Source organism: Aplidium turbinatum, chromosome 15, assembly GCF_918807975.1.
Source record: "Aplidium turbinatum chromosome 15, kaAplTurb1.1, whole genome shotgun sequence".
In the NCBI taxonomy this organism is placed as follows: Eukaryota; Metazoa; Chordata; class Ascidiacea; order Aplousobranchia; family Polyclinidae; genus Aplidium; species Aplidium turbinatum.
In genome coordinates this window covers 7,198,891-7,215,509 of record NC_137486.1, presented here as the reverse complement: position 1 = coordinate 7,215,509, position 16,619 = coordinate 7,198,891, and the positions used below count along the sequence as shown (strand labels likewise).

Below are 16,619 nucleotides of genomic sequence, written 5' to 3'. Positions count from 1 at the left end.
TCCACAACGATCGATTGTCCATAGTTCTTATTAAGTATTCAAAATTGTGGTTTGTCCATGTTAAGAGATTTTTAAAAATTTCCAAACGTGGACGCTCTCAGTGCCTCTGAAAATACAATGAAGCATATTAATATCATCTAGCCAGGGTGGGACAGTGATAGGAGAAACTAAACAAAAATCTCACCATTCAACGTAAAAGAGTTTTTTGTTAGGTTTGTTGCAGATGAAGTCCTTGTTAGAAATCAAAACGTTAGATGAGAATGAAAACAACTAAAATAACAACATCAGCCCATAATAAAAGTAGCTCAGTTTCTTGAGTTTTTCATTGTTGGTTTGGATCAAGATACAGTATTATCTTGAAAAGTTGGACAAACAGCTGGTCAGCTTCTCCAAAGCGAGACACTGCACAGAACTTTTTTCTCGCATGAAATCTTTTTTCGTGCATATAAAGAAAAAGAAAAAAGGAAAAAATATGAGAAGGAAAATAGGCCTGCGCTAGAAATGCAGGTTCAGCTAAATTGTAGTGCACTTGTCTAAACTGTCAGAGGATAAAAATTGCACGTTAAGGAAAAGAGCATTTGCAGTTGTAAAGTCAAGAAATTTTAGCCATCTATCCGTAAATCATCACGTTAAGTGTCAGCTTGTTGAAGATTTAAAAGTACTTGACCGAAAAGGCAGCAAGTCTAAGACACAAAGTTCAATCAAGCATCCTTATGGCCCCGAACGGAAAGCCTGCGTAAGTTTCTAGTAGCTAAAGCGTTTCGTTTACGCCAATTTGCAATAATCAAATTGAACTTGGCTTCATAAACCGAGCTCAACTGATCACTGAAAGTTTCAGATGTTTGTGGTACCGGATGCTCAAACTCATATATAACACTTTCGCATTTTTTATTGACTGCAATTGCTGGCCACGAGAGCTTTAATATCACACTTCTTATGCCATAATAATCGACTAGTTTTAAATCAAGCAAATTATAATTTGTCATACACATTGTGAAGTGTCTTTCAAAAAGTAAAGTGAAAAGTGTTTCATGAAAAGTGTTTCTTTTTCACAATATCATTTCTTTTGCATTCTGACAAAGAAAAATAAATTGAATTGAATGAACAATAGTTTTATTAGACGTTACTTGGAAAAGCCATATTGCAACATGCAACAGGGCTTGAAATATTGCCTCGGTTGGTTTGCAAAATGATCGAACAGAAATGCCATGTTTCGAAAGATACTAAAATATACAGCAAATTTAATGTCAAGGTGGGATCATATATTGCGGATTTCATTGTATTCACTAAACCATTCCGGCAGATTCGTTTTTTGTTTTAAAATTTTCTTAAACATTTTTCCAACGTCTGGAATATGGTTAGATGACATCTAGACAAAAACGTTGGCAGTATCTCTTTTTTTTATTGTAACATAATCACTGCCTTGTTCATTGGTTTGTTCTGTTTATAGTTGAACAAAGTACTGTAACTTATCTACTAAAATCATGACAGTTTTTTGTTTAGTAAACAAAGTGTCGTTTGACGTCAATCAAATATGACGTTGAATGATTACCTTTATGTTAATTGATGTTTATTTCGCTTAAAGATTTCGAATACTTTACAAAACAAATGTTAATTAACTCATAATTACAGCCAAATATCAACGTGCGCAAATGGTCGAGTAGCAAGGGGGATCTTTTTCGTGCTTTGATGGAAAGCTTCATTTAAGGCGTGTTGTCTTTACAAACCAAAAAACTTGTATTGTTTTTGTCATAACAATTCTATTGTTTAATACCGGCTAAAGCTAAATGGTGTCAGTCGTTTGTGCTTTAATGTTGACGACTTTATGTTGATTTTTTGCTGTACAAAAGGAAGCTAATACACCTCACTCTTTCGATACATTTTTTATGGTTGAAGCGTTTCTTATTTCATCAAAGTTTTTAATCTATGACTTTGAATGCAAAAAAATTGAATTTTTCTTTATAACTTTGTATTTTTTTGTCTTAAATATTTTAAAACAAACTTAATTTTCATCAATAAATTTCAATAAAAAGTATTTTGTTTGAACAAAATCGTGTAATAGATGTAAAGGAATGGAGTTTTGAAACAAATTAATCATCACCACTGGATATATCCCAGTACCACAGTGATTAATCTGTCGCTTCTGCCAACCTGGCCAGAAAATAATATTTCATTTCATGACTTGTCATATGTTGATAATGCTTTATGAATAATCGTTTGTTTGCACGAGATCCTTTACGCTTGACTACGCATTTTACGTCACTTTCTGGAAGCCGTCACAAGCTTTTATTCTGTTTATATATACATTTTCTTTCCCTTGCATACCACGATTTTGTCCAAATCAGTGTAATTAGCTTCATCATTTTTGCACTGTAATTGGTTCATTTGAGGTAAATCGAGATTGGGTAAATTCCTATTGCGCGATGTTAGTGCATGCAAAATATCGAAAAATATTTTCGGAAAAGTTTTACGAGAGTTGTATTATATCACATCCAACACGCAAAACTGTCAACAAAGTTTTTGTTTCCATGATACAGCAGACTTTGAAGAACTGGTTCCTGTTCCTCTTTTCATTTATCTTCTTTATAGTGTGTCATACGGTTGTAACCAAGAGCTTTGAGCCGAGCTCTTTTTTTGTAGTTGAACTCGGTCATTTTTTTTTGCAAGTCACTTTGATTTCAGACCTTTCAGTCATCATAACTAGTAATCGTGGAATTGTTTGTGTATCATCACTTTACTAAGCCAATAATTAGTTAGCGATTTACCATTAGTGTATAATAATGAGTTAATGATTTATCATTGAAATTAGTTTATTTTCTTTTGTAGAAGTTTTGTTATGCAACATCAGAGATCGCCTTTGCAACAAGTACACGAGCAAGTAACTCAAAAAGATCCAAACATCCGAATTAAAAACGAGTGCATCCTTTTCTCGCAGTCTATCATGAGTGGGTAAGAATTCTGAAACAATGCTGTATTGTAACAAATTACGTTACATAACAATGTGAGCATAAACTGTTTGTCAATGCTAAGCATACAAAATACAACTAACTAGAACCCGGAATCACTGAATGACAATTGTATAATTTTAGACGGTGGAATCCTGCAAACAATACACATAATACGGAAGCAACAGCTGCAAGCGCAGATGGACCTGAGCCGAGGATTCTTTCCAAGAAGCGCAGAGATTTGATCAATGCAGAAATTCGTGAGCTTCAAAATCTTCTTCCGCTTAAAAAAAGTGCAAGGGAGCGATTGTCATACCTTGGAATACTCGCTCTGACAAACACTTTCATAAGAAAAGCGACTTTCTTCAAGAAAGGTACATAATTCATTATCCTGTCAATCAGTTAATGTGCAATTTAGCTCAGGTCTAAATACAATGTCTTTCTATTTGTATTGAAATAACGAAGCATTTGAAAAACAAACCGGATTGACACCAGAATAGCGATAATTGAATGATCGGATACTTGAGTGCCAACTTTTGTCATTAACTTAGCCTACCGTTTAGCGATAAACTTTTGAGACATTTTCAAGTAAATAAACTTAATATTGGGTGCGCCATGCGCATACCAGTCTCAAGTGGGATACCCTCTTTGCAGGACATTTCTGGTTGTCCACCATCAAAACTTTATAAAATAAAAGTTTTGCTTTAAGACTTTTCAATTCTCGCATATCAAAAACACAATATTGTCTAATAGGACGCTTAAAAATAGTAATCAAATGTTTTGTTTTTAGAATGCATCAGTTGCGACTCAGCAATGGGCTGTAGTCTTGTGCCAGAATTTTCTTCTTCTCTTTGTGGGTTTTTGCTGGTGTTCAACAGAGATGGAAAAATTTTGTATTCATCTGAGAATATATTAGACTATCTTGGAAATACCGTGGTAAGTTTTTCGTAAAGAATGCAATAGCTTGCTCTATTGTCAGTCATAAAACCCCCCGTCTTTCACAGTTTTGTTTCTGACAGGTGGAGCTTGCTAGTCAAGGCGACAGCATTTATGATTTTGTCGACAAAGAAGACCATGATCAAGTCAGGGCTCAGTTAGATGTTCCTCCTCATGATGACAGAGGAGAAGCAAGAAGATTGTCTTTCTTCTGTAGAATGTCAACATCAAGATATATGAAAACACAAATGCGATCCTGGAAGAATAAGGTGAGTGCCAATAGAAATGATTTTCTCTTGCTTCTCTGCACCGCAAGCTACCCTAAAAAATAAGCGGATCCATACCCGAGTAGTGGTTTCGTCAGCAGGCAGATACCAGAGTTAGGTCAATCTTGGTCTGGCAGCTCATCTGTAACCAAATCAAGTATAATCATTCAATGATCTTGTTTACCTGACACATTTCTCAATGCTCACAGGCCTCCTTACTACAAAAACGTGTTGACTCAGGTCGTGAAGACTTATACCTGCTCTAGGTGTATAGGCTATAACTATAGGCTTAAATGCTACATGTACGCAAAAATGTAAGTAAAACAACATTCATTTTTCAACTGATTTGTTGGTGTAGATTGTTCACGTGACTGGTCGCTACCACCAACCAGAGATGAGCAGTGATTGGAGTGACACAGTTTTCTTTGCCGTTTGCTCTCCCGTCGAGTCCAAACCTGTAACTGACGTTCGACATCATCCCAGTCCAAGAGCAATGGAGTTCAAGGCAGTTCATGGTCCAGACATGAAGTTTCTTGAGGTGAGCTACGTACATTTCAATCGACAAGGAGATATATTTTTGTGTCGTTTTGGCTTTGAAACCAACTCTAGAATTATGTCTCTAGGTTCCAAACACAGTCGAATCTCTTCTTGGCTACAAATCAGAAGAACTTGAAAATACCAGCTGGTATGAATGGATCTATCCTGAAGACATTGAACAAGCAAGGCAACAGCACTTAAAATTTGGTAAGATTCTACGAGGGTTGTAATTCTTTGTTCCTCCCACTTTGTTACTTATACAACCGACAATAACCCAAGTTAGTGCAATAGAATAGTTTTATCATTTAGTTTATCTGATTTGTAGCTAAACTTTAATATCTCAGGGCAAGCAATGAAACATCAGAATACACGTATTTTCCTTTGCATGCTTGCAGAGTTCTGTTTCTTTTAAAGTACATTCTTCTTTATAGTTAAGGAAGATGGATCCACTTTTGCTTGTGTGCTTCGAATGATAAAAAAAGATGGATCCACTGAATGGGTCGACATCACAGCAGAGAAATCGCAAGAGAGCATTGGCAATTCATTTGTTTGCAACTACATTGTCATTAGGTAAGTTTCTGGTTTTTCTCTCATCTTTTTGGAATTACTTTATTACTTTGATAAAGGATTCAAAATTTTACACACAGTTTTATTTTTTTCAGTGAAGAAGATGTTCCATACTTCCGCATCCACCATAATCTTCTCCCGTTTCCCGAGCACTACACCACCGCTCAAAGACAGTATCTTGCTTATCGATCTACTCTTCTTAGTGCAGCAATTAACAGTGACGTCAGTTCTACAGCTACGTCACCGTTGACATCACCAACTGGAATCGGTCACTCAGATGCCCATATATCAAGGTCACAACAAATCTTCGGAGACAATCTTGATACTAAGTCCATTCTTAGACGCCAACTAATCAAACGAAAGATGAGTTCTATTGACAGCACTTCCTCATCCCCATACGGATCAGAGATGTTTACAATGCCACCAAACAAATTGCTTTTACGATCGGCATCTGAAATGCCTTATGCCACAGGAGCATATCATGCGCCTCTACAACACTCCACATCTTTTCCTGACGCCTCCTACCATCCTCATATGCTCTATCGTGGTTTTTCCACTGAAGAGTCATACCTTGCACAACTTCACAATCCTGCCACTCCCACTGGCTATTTATTTGAAGGTGGATACACAACTCTTGCTCCAGTTCGTCAGCACTCTCTCACATTCCGTCCATCTCAACGATCACCTGCACAAACCACTGAAGACCTTTCACCAGTAAATGGGCACAGTCATCACCAAAATCAAAACAATAACGCTCAACTAGGATCTTCACATCAAGAAAGCTCCTATTACAATAAGTCTACGCAAGACTTTGCAAATCAATATTCTACTTCTTTGAACAGAAACCTTGATGCCAAAGCCGCCTACTATCAACAGTCAGACTCTGTTCCCAGCCAAGTGAATCAGTCTCATACCCACTCACCGACACAACATGCCAGACCCGCTTCCCGTGTGTCCACGAAGAGAATTTCTTCCGCGCGACACTCAGTTGATCAATTGTTTCGAGACGCTAACGCTATCACGGATAATCAGATTGTAGAACAAAGTCGCCTTCCTCTCTGCAACAACCTCAAGATGTCACCGGATCATGTTGCTATTCAGCAGCAGCGATCAATTTCATCATCTTATAAAAACGCACAGAGTCCTGGTTCTTATCATGATCAAAGTCCAACTCAATCGCCAAACCAACATTATCCCAGTGAAGAGTCTAACTTAGTACGATGTGAACGTAACTGGAGTCAAACATCTTGTAATGATAATGTAATGCAACCCACCAACCTTTCCACACACCATCCGAAGGAAGGAGCTCATACGTCACCTAAAAATGTCTTCTTAAATGTCCAAAGCTCTCCAGTTCAATCTATTCATTCAGGATCACCGTTTAATCAAGGTGGCTCTCCGGCTAGTCAATCTCCTCCTGAATTTATTGAAAACGACTTTCCTGTATCGTCATGCTCTCATGAAGACCGTGCAGCTCAAGGACATCAGACTTGGTCAAATGATAAGAACTACCACGTCCAATATTCCATTTCATCTGGACATCCTTCGACCATGGAGCAATATCAGGCAGCCGCAGCTGCTGCTTTTTACGCTGCTGCCTCGCAAAATCAGGTTGAAGGTGGACAGGAATGGATGCGAAAATACGGCCACATGTCTGCCACGGTGAGTTGAACAAAATACATCGGTAACCACTTTTTCTTTATGAAGATAGGTTATTTTTTACATTCCAGTACTCACAAAATACCTTATACCATATCGAAACGTGTAGGCTACGAAGTATCAAATAGCATTTTCGTTCAACGAAAAGTTTTATCAACTAAAAGTGTTCAAATTACTTTTTGATTTACAAATGTAGATACAAACGGCCAGTTTTAACCTAACGTTGCGGATCCGCTGTGGTAGTAGCGGTTTGCATTAGCTTTCGGAACACAGTTCCCTAGTGATATGCAATGACGAATCATTACTCTTTGATGGTGTACGTTAAACTAACTATGTTACGCTTTTTTTCTTTAGGAAATGCTTTATTCCGAGACCGAAGGGCCGACATATCGTGCTTGATGAGATCCTTGTCTCCTGCCATCCGGCATCCGGCAAGCGACTCTCGTGCCAAGACTCGTAACCTGTCATTGTTACGGAAAAGTTCTCCTACAATAGGAGATTGTTATTTGTAAATCTGTCATTTTCTTCCATTCTTTTACCAATAGGTTTTAATTATTGATTCAGTCTTGTAGCTTGTAAAAGTTTTAAATTAATTTTTAATGCACGTTGCTTATGAAGTCATGAAAATAATGTTCAGTATCAAAAAATCTTTATTCGACGTATCATGAAACTTTTGATTTGTTACCTGATAGTGTGAACCTACGCACACTGGGCTAATCGCAATTTACCCCAAGACGAATACAAAGAATGATTTTGCTTTTTGCAAACACTTTCAATATTGACACTAAGCAAAGAAACCAAATTGAAAGCTCTGCACAAAACTTCGCATGACATGAATCTTCCAATTGTTGCTTTCAGCGCTATAATTTCACTAACTTATCTTCCTGGGCATAGTTTTTCTTTTTGTTGTCTCCAAAGATGAACTTGGCACAAATGTCGGTGAGACAAAGCACGCAACCGATGTTGGCGAATACCACCGAGCCATGTCTACAGTGCACCACCAATTCTGTAACGGGTTTCCAATCCGCTTTTGTAATTTTATTAAATGCATAATACTTGATGAATCCTTGATTGTTATCGCTTATATTTTACTACTTTTCTTTTTGATTGTTTTAATTAGTTTAATAGTTGACGTTCCACTTATTGCAGTTTACTTACTGAAATATAGTTACATTGAACACTTTTACCTAAAGTTGCTATAGCGCCTTGAAACCATATTCGCTGAAACTTTTAAAACCGTTCCTTTGAAACAAATTCTTTATGCTTTAAAAATTCTTTGTTCGATATTTTTGATAGTTCGATATTTTCAAAACTGTAGATACTAAAAATCTGGCTAAGATTTTACATCGAGTAGAACAGGCTCTTTTGTGGACGTAATTACTTCAAATGAGCCCCTTCTTTTCGGTTTGACGGAAGCTTTGGATTTTTGGTTTAAGATGCAACGCTTAGTTACTATTTGTACATCCGGGTTTTATTTTAAAAATTCGACATAAAAATACAAAAAAGTAACACTGCAAACTGACTACGATTTCATTATGGTACAATATTAGAGACTAGCAAACCAGTTGTCGAGTTGATTGCATTGATGCAGCATCTGTAAATGTTTAACAATAAACAAATTGACAAATGGGTAATTATGTTACAAGCAATCTGATTTCCATTTTTTTGTTTTCGATTTTCTTTTCTTTACGTGTACTCATTTCATCAGTAGTTGTTTATAAAAATGTATTACAAATCCTCGCTTAGAAACATGACATGTTTCTTTGCTTTATGAATAATATTGCAATTCTTCAGGCGATTATTATGGTAACAGTGTGTTACGCGCCTTTCCCTTATTCATTTTTCAGCTGGTAGTTTGTGTAAAACGATACTATAAAAGCGTACTACGAATGAGCTTTATAGTGCATAACACTGAATATCTGGTAAATTAATGGGCTTATTGGGCTGATAAAGGTAAGTTTATCATGCACCCATGTAGACACTAATTTTACATGAACCGATCATTCTCGCAGATGGTTGTCCCAATACGAAACCAAGGACAAACAGATTATGTGTGCAACAACCTGCTTTTTTCCCGATGCTGTTCCTCAAAGCGTTGATATTGACGTGATATGTAAAGAATTCAAATTTTACTTGCATTGTGAGTTGACTGATTAGCTTTTGTTTGTTATTTCACATGCTTTTGTTCGTTTCAATCGCAGTTCTTGTAAATTACCTTTTCCCATGCTTGTAAACGATGTTTTTACTTTTCGAAATTGTCGTCCATCTTTGTTTTTCAAAAGTATGTTTCATTGTGTCAGTGCAACTTTGCTGTAATTCCCGGTAAAGTTGAGAAATTTATGTTGCACGATCTTTTTTTGCAGTTCGATTTTTCTGGTGTGCCAAGAGTCGCCTGTGTATCAGCGCAGCCTTTTCTATTTGTTCAATTATGCATTTCAGTTTTTTGTTGTTGAAAAAATGTGTTTCAGTTTTGACGAGTAGATGTTCAGCTTATGTAGCGAATGTGATTGTAAGCTTCATTGAAGTCGCACAGTATTAACAGGCGACAATATTTTTTGCGATATATTTTTATTGCTCGATTTGAAGAGACGTTTTTGTGATGTTATCTCTTGAGCCCCTTTAGTTTTAACATCAAATAGGCTATTTTCAATTCCTAATTGTGTCTAAAAATCATCAAAACTAACTTTTTATCACCCGAAGAAAAGAACCGACTATTTGATGCATCATCAAAATTTATGAGGAAATGAAACTATGTTTGCCTATTAGTATCGTATTGATTTGTGTTTGAAGAATATTGCATTTTAGCCTCGATTTCCTTGCAATGGCGTCTTTTGTTGCCTTCCCCTTATATTTATTTTTGTGTCGTTTGTACAGGCAAAAGTTTTACAAATCCGAAAGAAAAAGTCATTTGTTGCATTATCACTCTTAACCAGTTGAGAACGAGAACTCCAGAAGTGGAATAAGTTTAGGCTATTTGGTTAGCCTATTATTTTCTGTATTAAAGTTGAAATCAACCCAACTAGTTGCGCATGTGTAGAAGCTACTCGTCAACTGAAAAGGAAGTGCTGACTTTTCACTTAAACTGACAGCTGTTGAGTATTAAGGTTGATTTGTTCTTAATAGCACGTTTGAAATTATTTCAGTGCAAAGCATTCTTAAAATTATTATTAGTTATTGTACAAAGCAGTTTGTAGTATGCAGACAACGCGCAGAATACACAGCTCCTTTCACTACTCGCAACGCAATCCAGAAAACTGATGCTTAGGCCAGTAACGCACACAGAACATTTTTATGAGAGAAAGTTAGAAAAAACTGTTTGCATGAGGCCACGTTAACTGTTTAAGGTCCAAATTGTTTTCCTGTTTTAGTCTTTACAATGAAATCGCTCAAATCTGAAATCGATAAAAAATCTATTTTTGCGCAACAAGCTTCGCCTGGGATGTCTCTGGACCTCGTTGAGCAGTAATATGCAGACATCGTTCCAGAGGTGACGTTGAACTGTATTGCATAATTCAAGGGCTCCGAGAGGGGGGGAAGTCGGGCTACTTTCCCCCTAGCATAACATTGTAAAGGAAATAGGAGTAGTTTTTGGTTTTGTCACTTTTGAGGGGGCCCATTTTTACTACTAAAATAAAAATTTATCAACTTAAAAATAAACAAATTTTTGAATGAAATGCGTAGTTACATGTATTTTTCGATCATTGTAGATGCTACTTCTGATTTTGCTGCAAGTGTAGTCGAGTGATTTTTGTTGATTTTCGTATTGAATAGCATACAGTTTTTTCATATAGGCTACAGTAGATATATACGTTGTTTAAAATCGAAAGTTTAAAGGAATTCAATTTCACGCTGAGGAAATTAGGCAAGTTCAGCTTAAGACACATGATGCACTGCATTATACAAATTCGCTACTTGTATTGTTGTTGAAAAATATTTTTTGGGGCCCATTTTAGGTATCGTTTCCCGACCAGTCATGATTTCTCTCGGAGGCCCTAGAATAATTATATTTGGCATCACAGAGATGTTATTAAATGTTAAAAAAGAGCTTAAAAACAAGCAAAGACATTTTTTATATTAATTAGAGATTATATTTAACTTAATAAAAATCTTTAAGCCAGTTTTTGGTAGAATAAGTGGTGGCAAAATGATGTTGCACTGGAGAGTTTGTGAAGCACTTATAAGGAAATTTATTTGTTGGTGTGCGACAACACTTAGTTCTTCTATTGTAGGCAGAGGTGTACAGAGTTAGGTTATCTCCTGCTCCCCTCCGACTCTGAAGTCTATGACCTCAAAGTGAACTTTTGTTCTAAATATTTTTGGCATATTGATTTCAAACTCCAATCCAGCTCCTAAAACAATTCATAAACCACAATCTAGATTTTTTATACCATAGCACTTATACTTTCCCTGTCTGTCATGAAAAAGAAGCATATTTTGAAAAAAAATATACTGCTTAATAACAACATCTAGCCTGTAGAAGTGTACAAAAATAACAACTGCGTGAACTGCAAAGTAGGCTACAGCGTAAATATCTGTATGTTAAAAATATTATCTCGCAAGAAAATCAGACTCTGGCTCCAGTCCGGTTCCTGTTTTATCCTAAAATTTCAGACTCCTACTCCAGTCCAACTCCGGCAGAAACTGGGAACTGTGACGCCTGAATACTCCAAAACTCCGACTTCTATTTACCTCAGATTGTAGACCCACATTCCATAAGCACACGGACACTACTTGATTTCGTAACTGGAATTTGAATTTGAAACAAGGCTATAGATAGGTTTAGTGTATTTTTCCTCACTTTGTTTTTTATCTCATGTAATTCCATATGAATGTGCAACATGTGTGCATATCGGAAGCAAATAAATAAATGTGGGCCAATAAAACCAGACTGCAGTACTTCGGATTCCAGACTGCTTAGCTTTTTGGATGTTGTGCTATGAAAAATCTATATTTAAAAGATTTTAGATTACATAGCCTACTGTATTTTTTTTGTTTTCTTCCCATACCAATGTATGCTCAGTACAAATAAAGATAAGCATCAATTAATACAAATCCCTGAGCGATATTTTTGATTCAAACAAATAATGTGCTGAATGTGCCTAACAATCAAGTAAATAATATAAGCCTTGTTTATTCCCTCTGCAGTCTGAAATGTGCTTTATTGAACGCTTTCAACTTTCAAATTTGTAGATCACCAAGTTATAGAAAATTTTGACATGAAAAAAATTTACATTTTTTTGATTACAATGAACAAAGAAAAATGGAAAAGTCTTCCCTTCTTTTTTTCGCAGATAAATCTTTCACTTAGCCATTGTAGGGAGGGTAACCTAAAACAAAAATAAATAAGATGCTGTAACCGAATATACATTAAATCAAAATGACTTAGTGTAAATATCAATCACATGTTGCTTTCACCTATCTAGTGAGGAGGTTTAAAACTACACGTCAAACAAGGAGATACATTTAAAATCAGTGTCACTTTTCTGTTTTGAAGAAAAGTTTAAGTTAACTAATTCTTGGTTGATTGAAAACATTTTCTTGTGCTTGTTTAACGCTTGTTCAATTAAAAAAGCTATCTTTGGACTATGAAAACCGTTTTAAACCTTGTTGGCTGTTTATCAGACTTTGTAGAAGCATCGGGCCATTGGTGGTCACTATATGTAGTCTGCTGCATTTACTATAGTAAGAAAATAAGAAGATTATTTTATCTCAAATTTTTGGTCTCATAGGAAGATCACAGGAGTGGTGACACCATAACCAATCTATTACGACAAATCTTTCCATACGCTTTACAATACGTAGATAAGGGTTTCATATAAAAACTACATTTGATCAGAAGTTTACCGAAACAGTGAGTCAAGTAGGCCTACGTAAGCCTGAAGAAAAAGAAAAATGAAACTAAACCACACATAAACCAATTTTCTATTGGCTAGCTTTTTATGGCTTGCTCTTAGACCAAATTACAGTAGAATTTGCCTATAGTGACTTTGGCTATAGTGACACTTCGCCTATAGTGACACCTGTTGCAAAGTCCCGTTTGCATACACAAAGTTGAGTAGAATTCGGCTATAGTAACACTTCGGTTATGGTGACACTTTTTCCGTGGTCCTTTCAGGTGTCACTATAGGCGAATTCTACTGTATATGAACATCAAATAAAATGAATTGACCAATTACAATACTTTACCAGGATATGATGGATTATACGGACGGTTTTGAGGATATCCTGGTTGAGGATACCCAGCATGATGCCGGGGAGGAGGAACATGACCCACTGGATAGGATGCAGCTGGAGGGCGATGATGCTATGAAATAAACAAACTTTTATATTGCAATAAGTCTATTTGAATTTAAGATCATATGAAAAGTGTTTATTTTTTATTGCCGTACTTTGATTGCAAAATTCGTTCTTTTGCAATGATTTACTGTCTTTAAAGATTTAATACATATAAAAAGATGGGATCTTGAAAACTGAGCAATAGTGTTTGAGACACAGAAGTTATCAAACGGTACTGTATTATCAATCAACAATTTAAGCAGTCCACATGCATTTTTTTGATAAACTAACATGTCCTTTTCTATTTAATGCATTAATTCGTTAAAGATGTACAAAATTCCGAATATCAACCGCAATTAAATTAAGTGCATGACAGGCAACACTGTTTGTGTGTCACTAAAATTGACAGACCATTTCAAGGAATAATCCGGTTTTATTCTAGAATGGATTTGGATGCGCATTTCTAGAAAAATTTAATTTATCATTGGGCTATTGAAAGATTAGCTAATTAGTTTGATAATGCTGCAAGTTCTAAGTGAATCAAACCAAAATAAAAAAGAATGATTACATGGACAACATGAATGTCCACTGGAGGACGATGATGATGGACAGGTGCAGGATAGTGAGGTTGGTGATGTGGCACTACAGGAGGATATCCATGGCGAATAGCATTTGCAGTCGATCTAGCTGCAACTTCGCGGTGTGAAGCTTCCTGTGCTCTAGAATCAGTAGAATGAACATTCAATATACGATAATCATTTGGTGAAAAAAGAAGGTTTGTTTAGGGTTGTTTTAAGTTATAGATTTTTAACAAAATGGTTTATCATAGAATTTTAGTAGCTTGCATGCAGTTTTCATAATCTATACAATTTTATCCACCGGTAATCCAGTGAGTCAGTTTGAAATAAACTGAATTATATAGTTGAGAGGTATCAATGAAAGGTCAGGTCTTGTTAATTGTGTGTGTCATAGCTTTGACACAAGTTATAAGTTATAATAAAATGAAGGCGACTTGGTTGTGAAATGTTATTTCTTACCGATGATGTGCAGCATTTGACCTAGACTCCAATTGTATAGCTTTCCCAATGTTCCCGTGTAAAGCCGCATTTACAGCTTTATTGTGAAGCCTCTCTTCTTGTCTCTCAGCTCGCTGTTCTTGCTGAAAAGTAAAAAAATGTTCCGAAAGTTAGGTAGACCAATTTACGTATTACAAGATTTGTTAAAATAAATTATGAGCTGAATTTTTGAAATAGCACACAAACCCCACGAAAGGTTTTATCTAGTCATTTTTCACTATTTATGTCTTTGACAATGGTACTTTTGTTTTTTAATAGGTGCATCCCAAATAGCCCATATATCAAACATAACCTACTTTGCATTATTGGATTCAAACCCTGGCGGTAGCTTGCACTTGTAATATAAGCCATTACATGGACATTTTCTGTGGTTTATTTATCTCGAGCGGACTAACTTCCGTTTTAGTGAAGAAGAAGCTACCCCATATTCACACTGTTCAAACCAAAAATAAATAAAAAAAATTCCGCAGACATGTTGTCGTTTTCTAAAGGTTTTGTTAGAGACCCTAAACTTTTATGCAGGGCCGTTGAGAGAATAATTTTGGCCCGGTATCAATGAAATCTTCGGGCCCTATATCAAGACACTTTTAAAGAAAAATGCATTATATTCAAGGAATACGCTGTAGTTTCTTCTTTTCGCCCCCCTTGGAAAGGTTATGGACCCCTAAAATTCTCCCGGGCCCTGGGCCAAAAGTATCTTCTGGACTCCCTTATGAAGTTCCACTAGACTCCCACTGTTTTAATTAACTCTTGTAACTCATAAAACATTAGCAAAAACATTGTACACAACTTTAAATTTAGGAGTGTTTGAGGCACTATACTGTTCTTATTCAGGTGCGTAATTAAGTTTGCGCAGCTCCAGTTAATGTGCTCATTTGATTTAGAGACTCCCAGCAGTTTTCATCGCATCATTACTTTGTAGAGTGTTGAGAGTTCCCCAACCCACAGCGCGACAAGCTTTTGTTTAATTTTCTTTTGTACTTTTTGCTTCGTTTTGTCGTTTTGACCATTCTGGAGAAGTCTATGTTGGTGGACTGTTGGTGAATTGTATTCTGGTGTAATCGCATTATTGCTGCATTATTTCTGTCAGACAGCATTTGTCACGGGAAACAATGCTCTTCGGTTTCTTTATAGCGCCGTTCAAAGCGCATAGAGGAAAGCGAAATTAAAAGTACCATGAATAGCTTGCGATCACGAAAACGACAATTGTTGTGTTACCCACTTACCAGCAGGGTAAGATCTAAAACAGAGCTCATAGGATAAGTGAGAATAATTTATTGGAAACATGCAAAACCTATTATGACATGGAAGATATTCTACTCGAGAGAGAAACAGTCCAATTTTAAAATAACTTCTGCATCAATGAAGTCCTTTCCAATCCAAATTTATTTACCTTGTGAGCTTGCCTAGCTTCTTGGCGTAAATGTCTTTCCATTTTTATTGCTACAAGAAGCTTCAAATTATGTTTAAGTATATGTTACCACTCTGCACATACAACAAGTACAGTAACATTAAGTCAGCTCTAGTCTTACAGTTTATAATATTTGAAAAGCCTCACTAGCCACCATTTAAGGTAGTGTTTCTTAACCTTTTTAGCGATCGTACCCTTTGAGCTTTCATGAAATTTTCTCGTACCCCCTGTCAGTGATGGTCTTAGGTTATTTCGGGCTTGTGCGGAATATGCTTTGCGGGTCCCAATGACAATGATCCAATTCAGTAGCGTAGCCACGTATTTTGAAAGGATAGGGTTTTTTTTGACGGCCGGCAGGCGAAGCCTGATGGTGTGTTTGCCGAAAGTGACTCCCAGCGGCGGGGGTCTGGGGGGCCTCCCCAAACTTTTTTTGAAGAATTGCTTTGAATTTGGTGCATTCTGAGAGCATGTTCAACAAAAATACCGGTAGGCTATTTGCTTGTGAATCGAATTGAATTTTTTCGATTGGAAATGACAAAAATGACTTCATTTTCTGATAGGGACAGTACATTACAGTATGATCTGCAATCTCTAATTTTCTGACTAAATTGCGGACCCCCTAATTTGCGGACCCCCCAAAGACCGGCACTGTTTACAATGGCCAACGGAAGCAAATAAAATTGTAATAATAGGATTTAAACTCAGTGTATTTATAAATTACGTGTTGAATGTATGCATTAAAAACAGTCTTGTAAGTGCAACAACATTCATGAGTCAATCTACGAATCGCTATTTTGTTGATCAATGAGATGAACACAATGACCAATGATCTTTCTTTGAGATGGACACACGCATATCTCATGGATCCAAACAATTCCTCGGCTTAGTTTTGATGTTTACAGGAGTTGAGAACCCAGTTTTACATAGGTAGGTTGTCGCAAAAGCC

The 16,619-nt window shown here is 36.3% G+C and overlaps 2 protein-coding genes across 2 annotated transcripts; one reads left to right on the top strand and one right to left on the bottom strand.

The window, feature by feature from the left end:
* The first annotated feature begins 713 nt into the window (after positions 1–713).
* On the top strand, positions 714–9,811 carry LOC145784762 (uncharacterized). Its single transcript, XM_082596610.1, has 10 exons — positions 714–736; positions 2,827–2,949; positions 3,090–3,319; positions 3,736–3,881; positions 3,965–4,150; positions 4,506–4,685; positions 4,771–4,891; positions 5,116–5,254; positions 5,347–6,913; positions 7,265–9,811. Exons 1-10 carry the CDS (start codon positions 714–716, stop codon positions 7,307–7,309), a joined length of 2,760 nt encoding a protein of 919 aa, XP_082452736.1. The 3' UTR covers positions 7,310–9,811.
* Positions 9,812–12,039: 2,228 nt separating this feature from the next.
* Positions 12,040–15,749, bottom strand: LOC145784866 (uncharacterized). The gene is made up of 5 exons (XM_082596704.1): positions 15,656–15,749; positions 14,224–14,345; positions 13,755–13,905; positions 13,097–13,214; positions 12,040–12,237 (listed from the first exon to the last, which is right to left on the bottom strand). The coding sequence occupies exons 1-5, from the start codon at positions 15,695–15,697 to the stop codon at positions 12,215–12,217; spliced, it is 456 nt and encodes a 151-aa protein (XP_082452830.1). The 5' UTR covers positions 15,698–15,749; the 3' UTR covers positions 12,040–12,214.
* Positions 15,750–16,619: the final 870 nt, after the last annotated feature.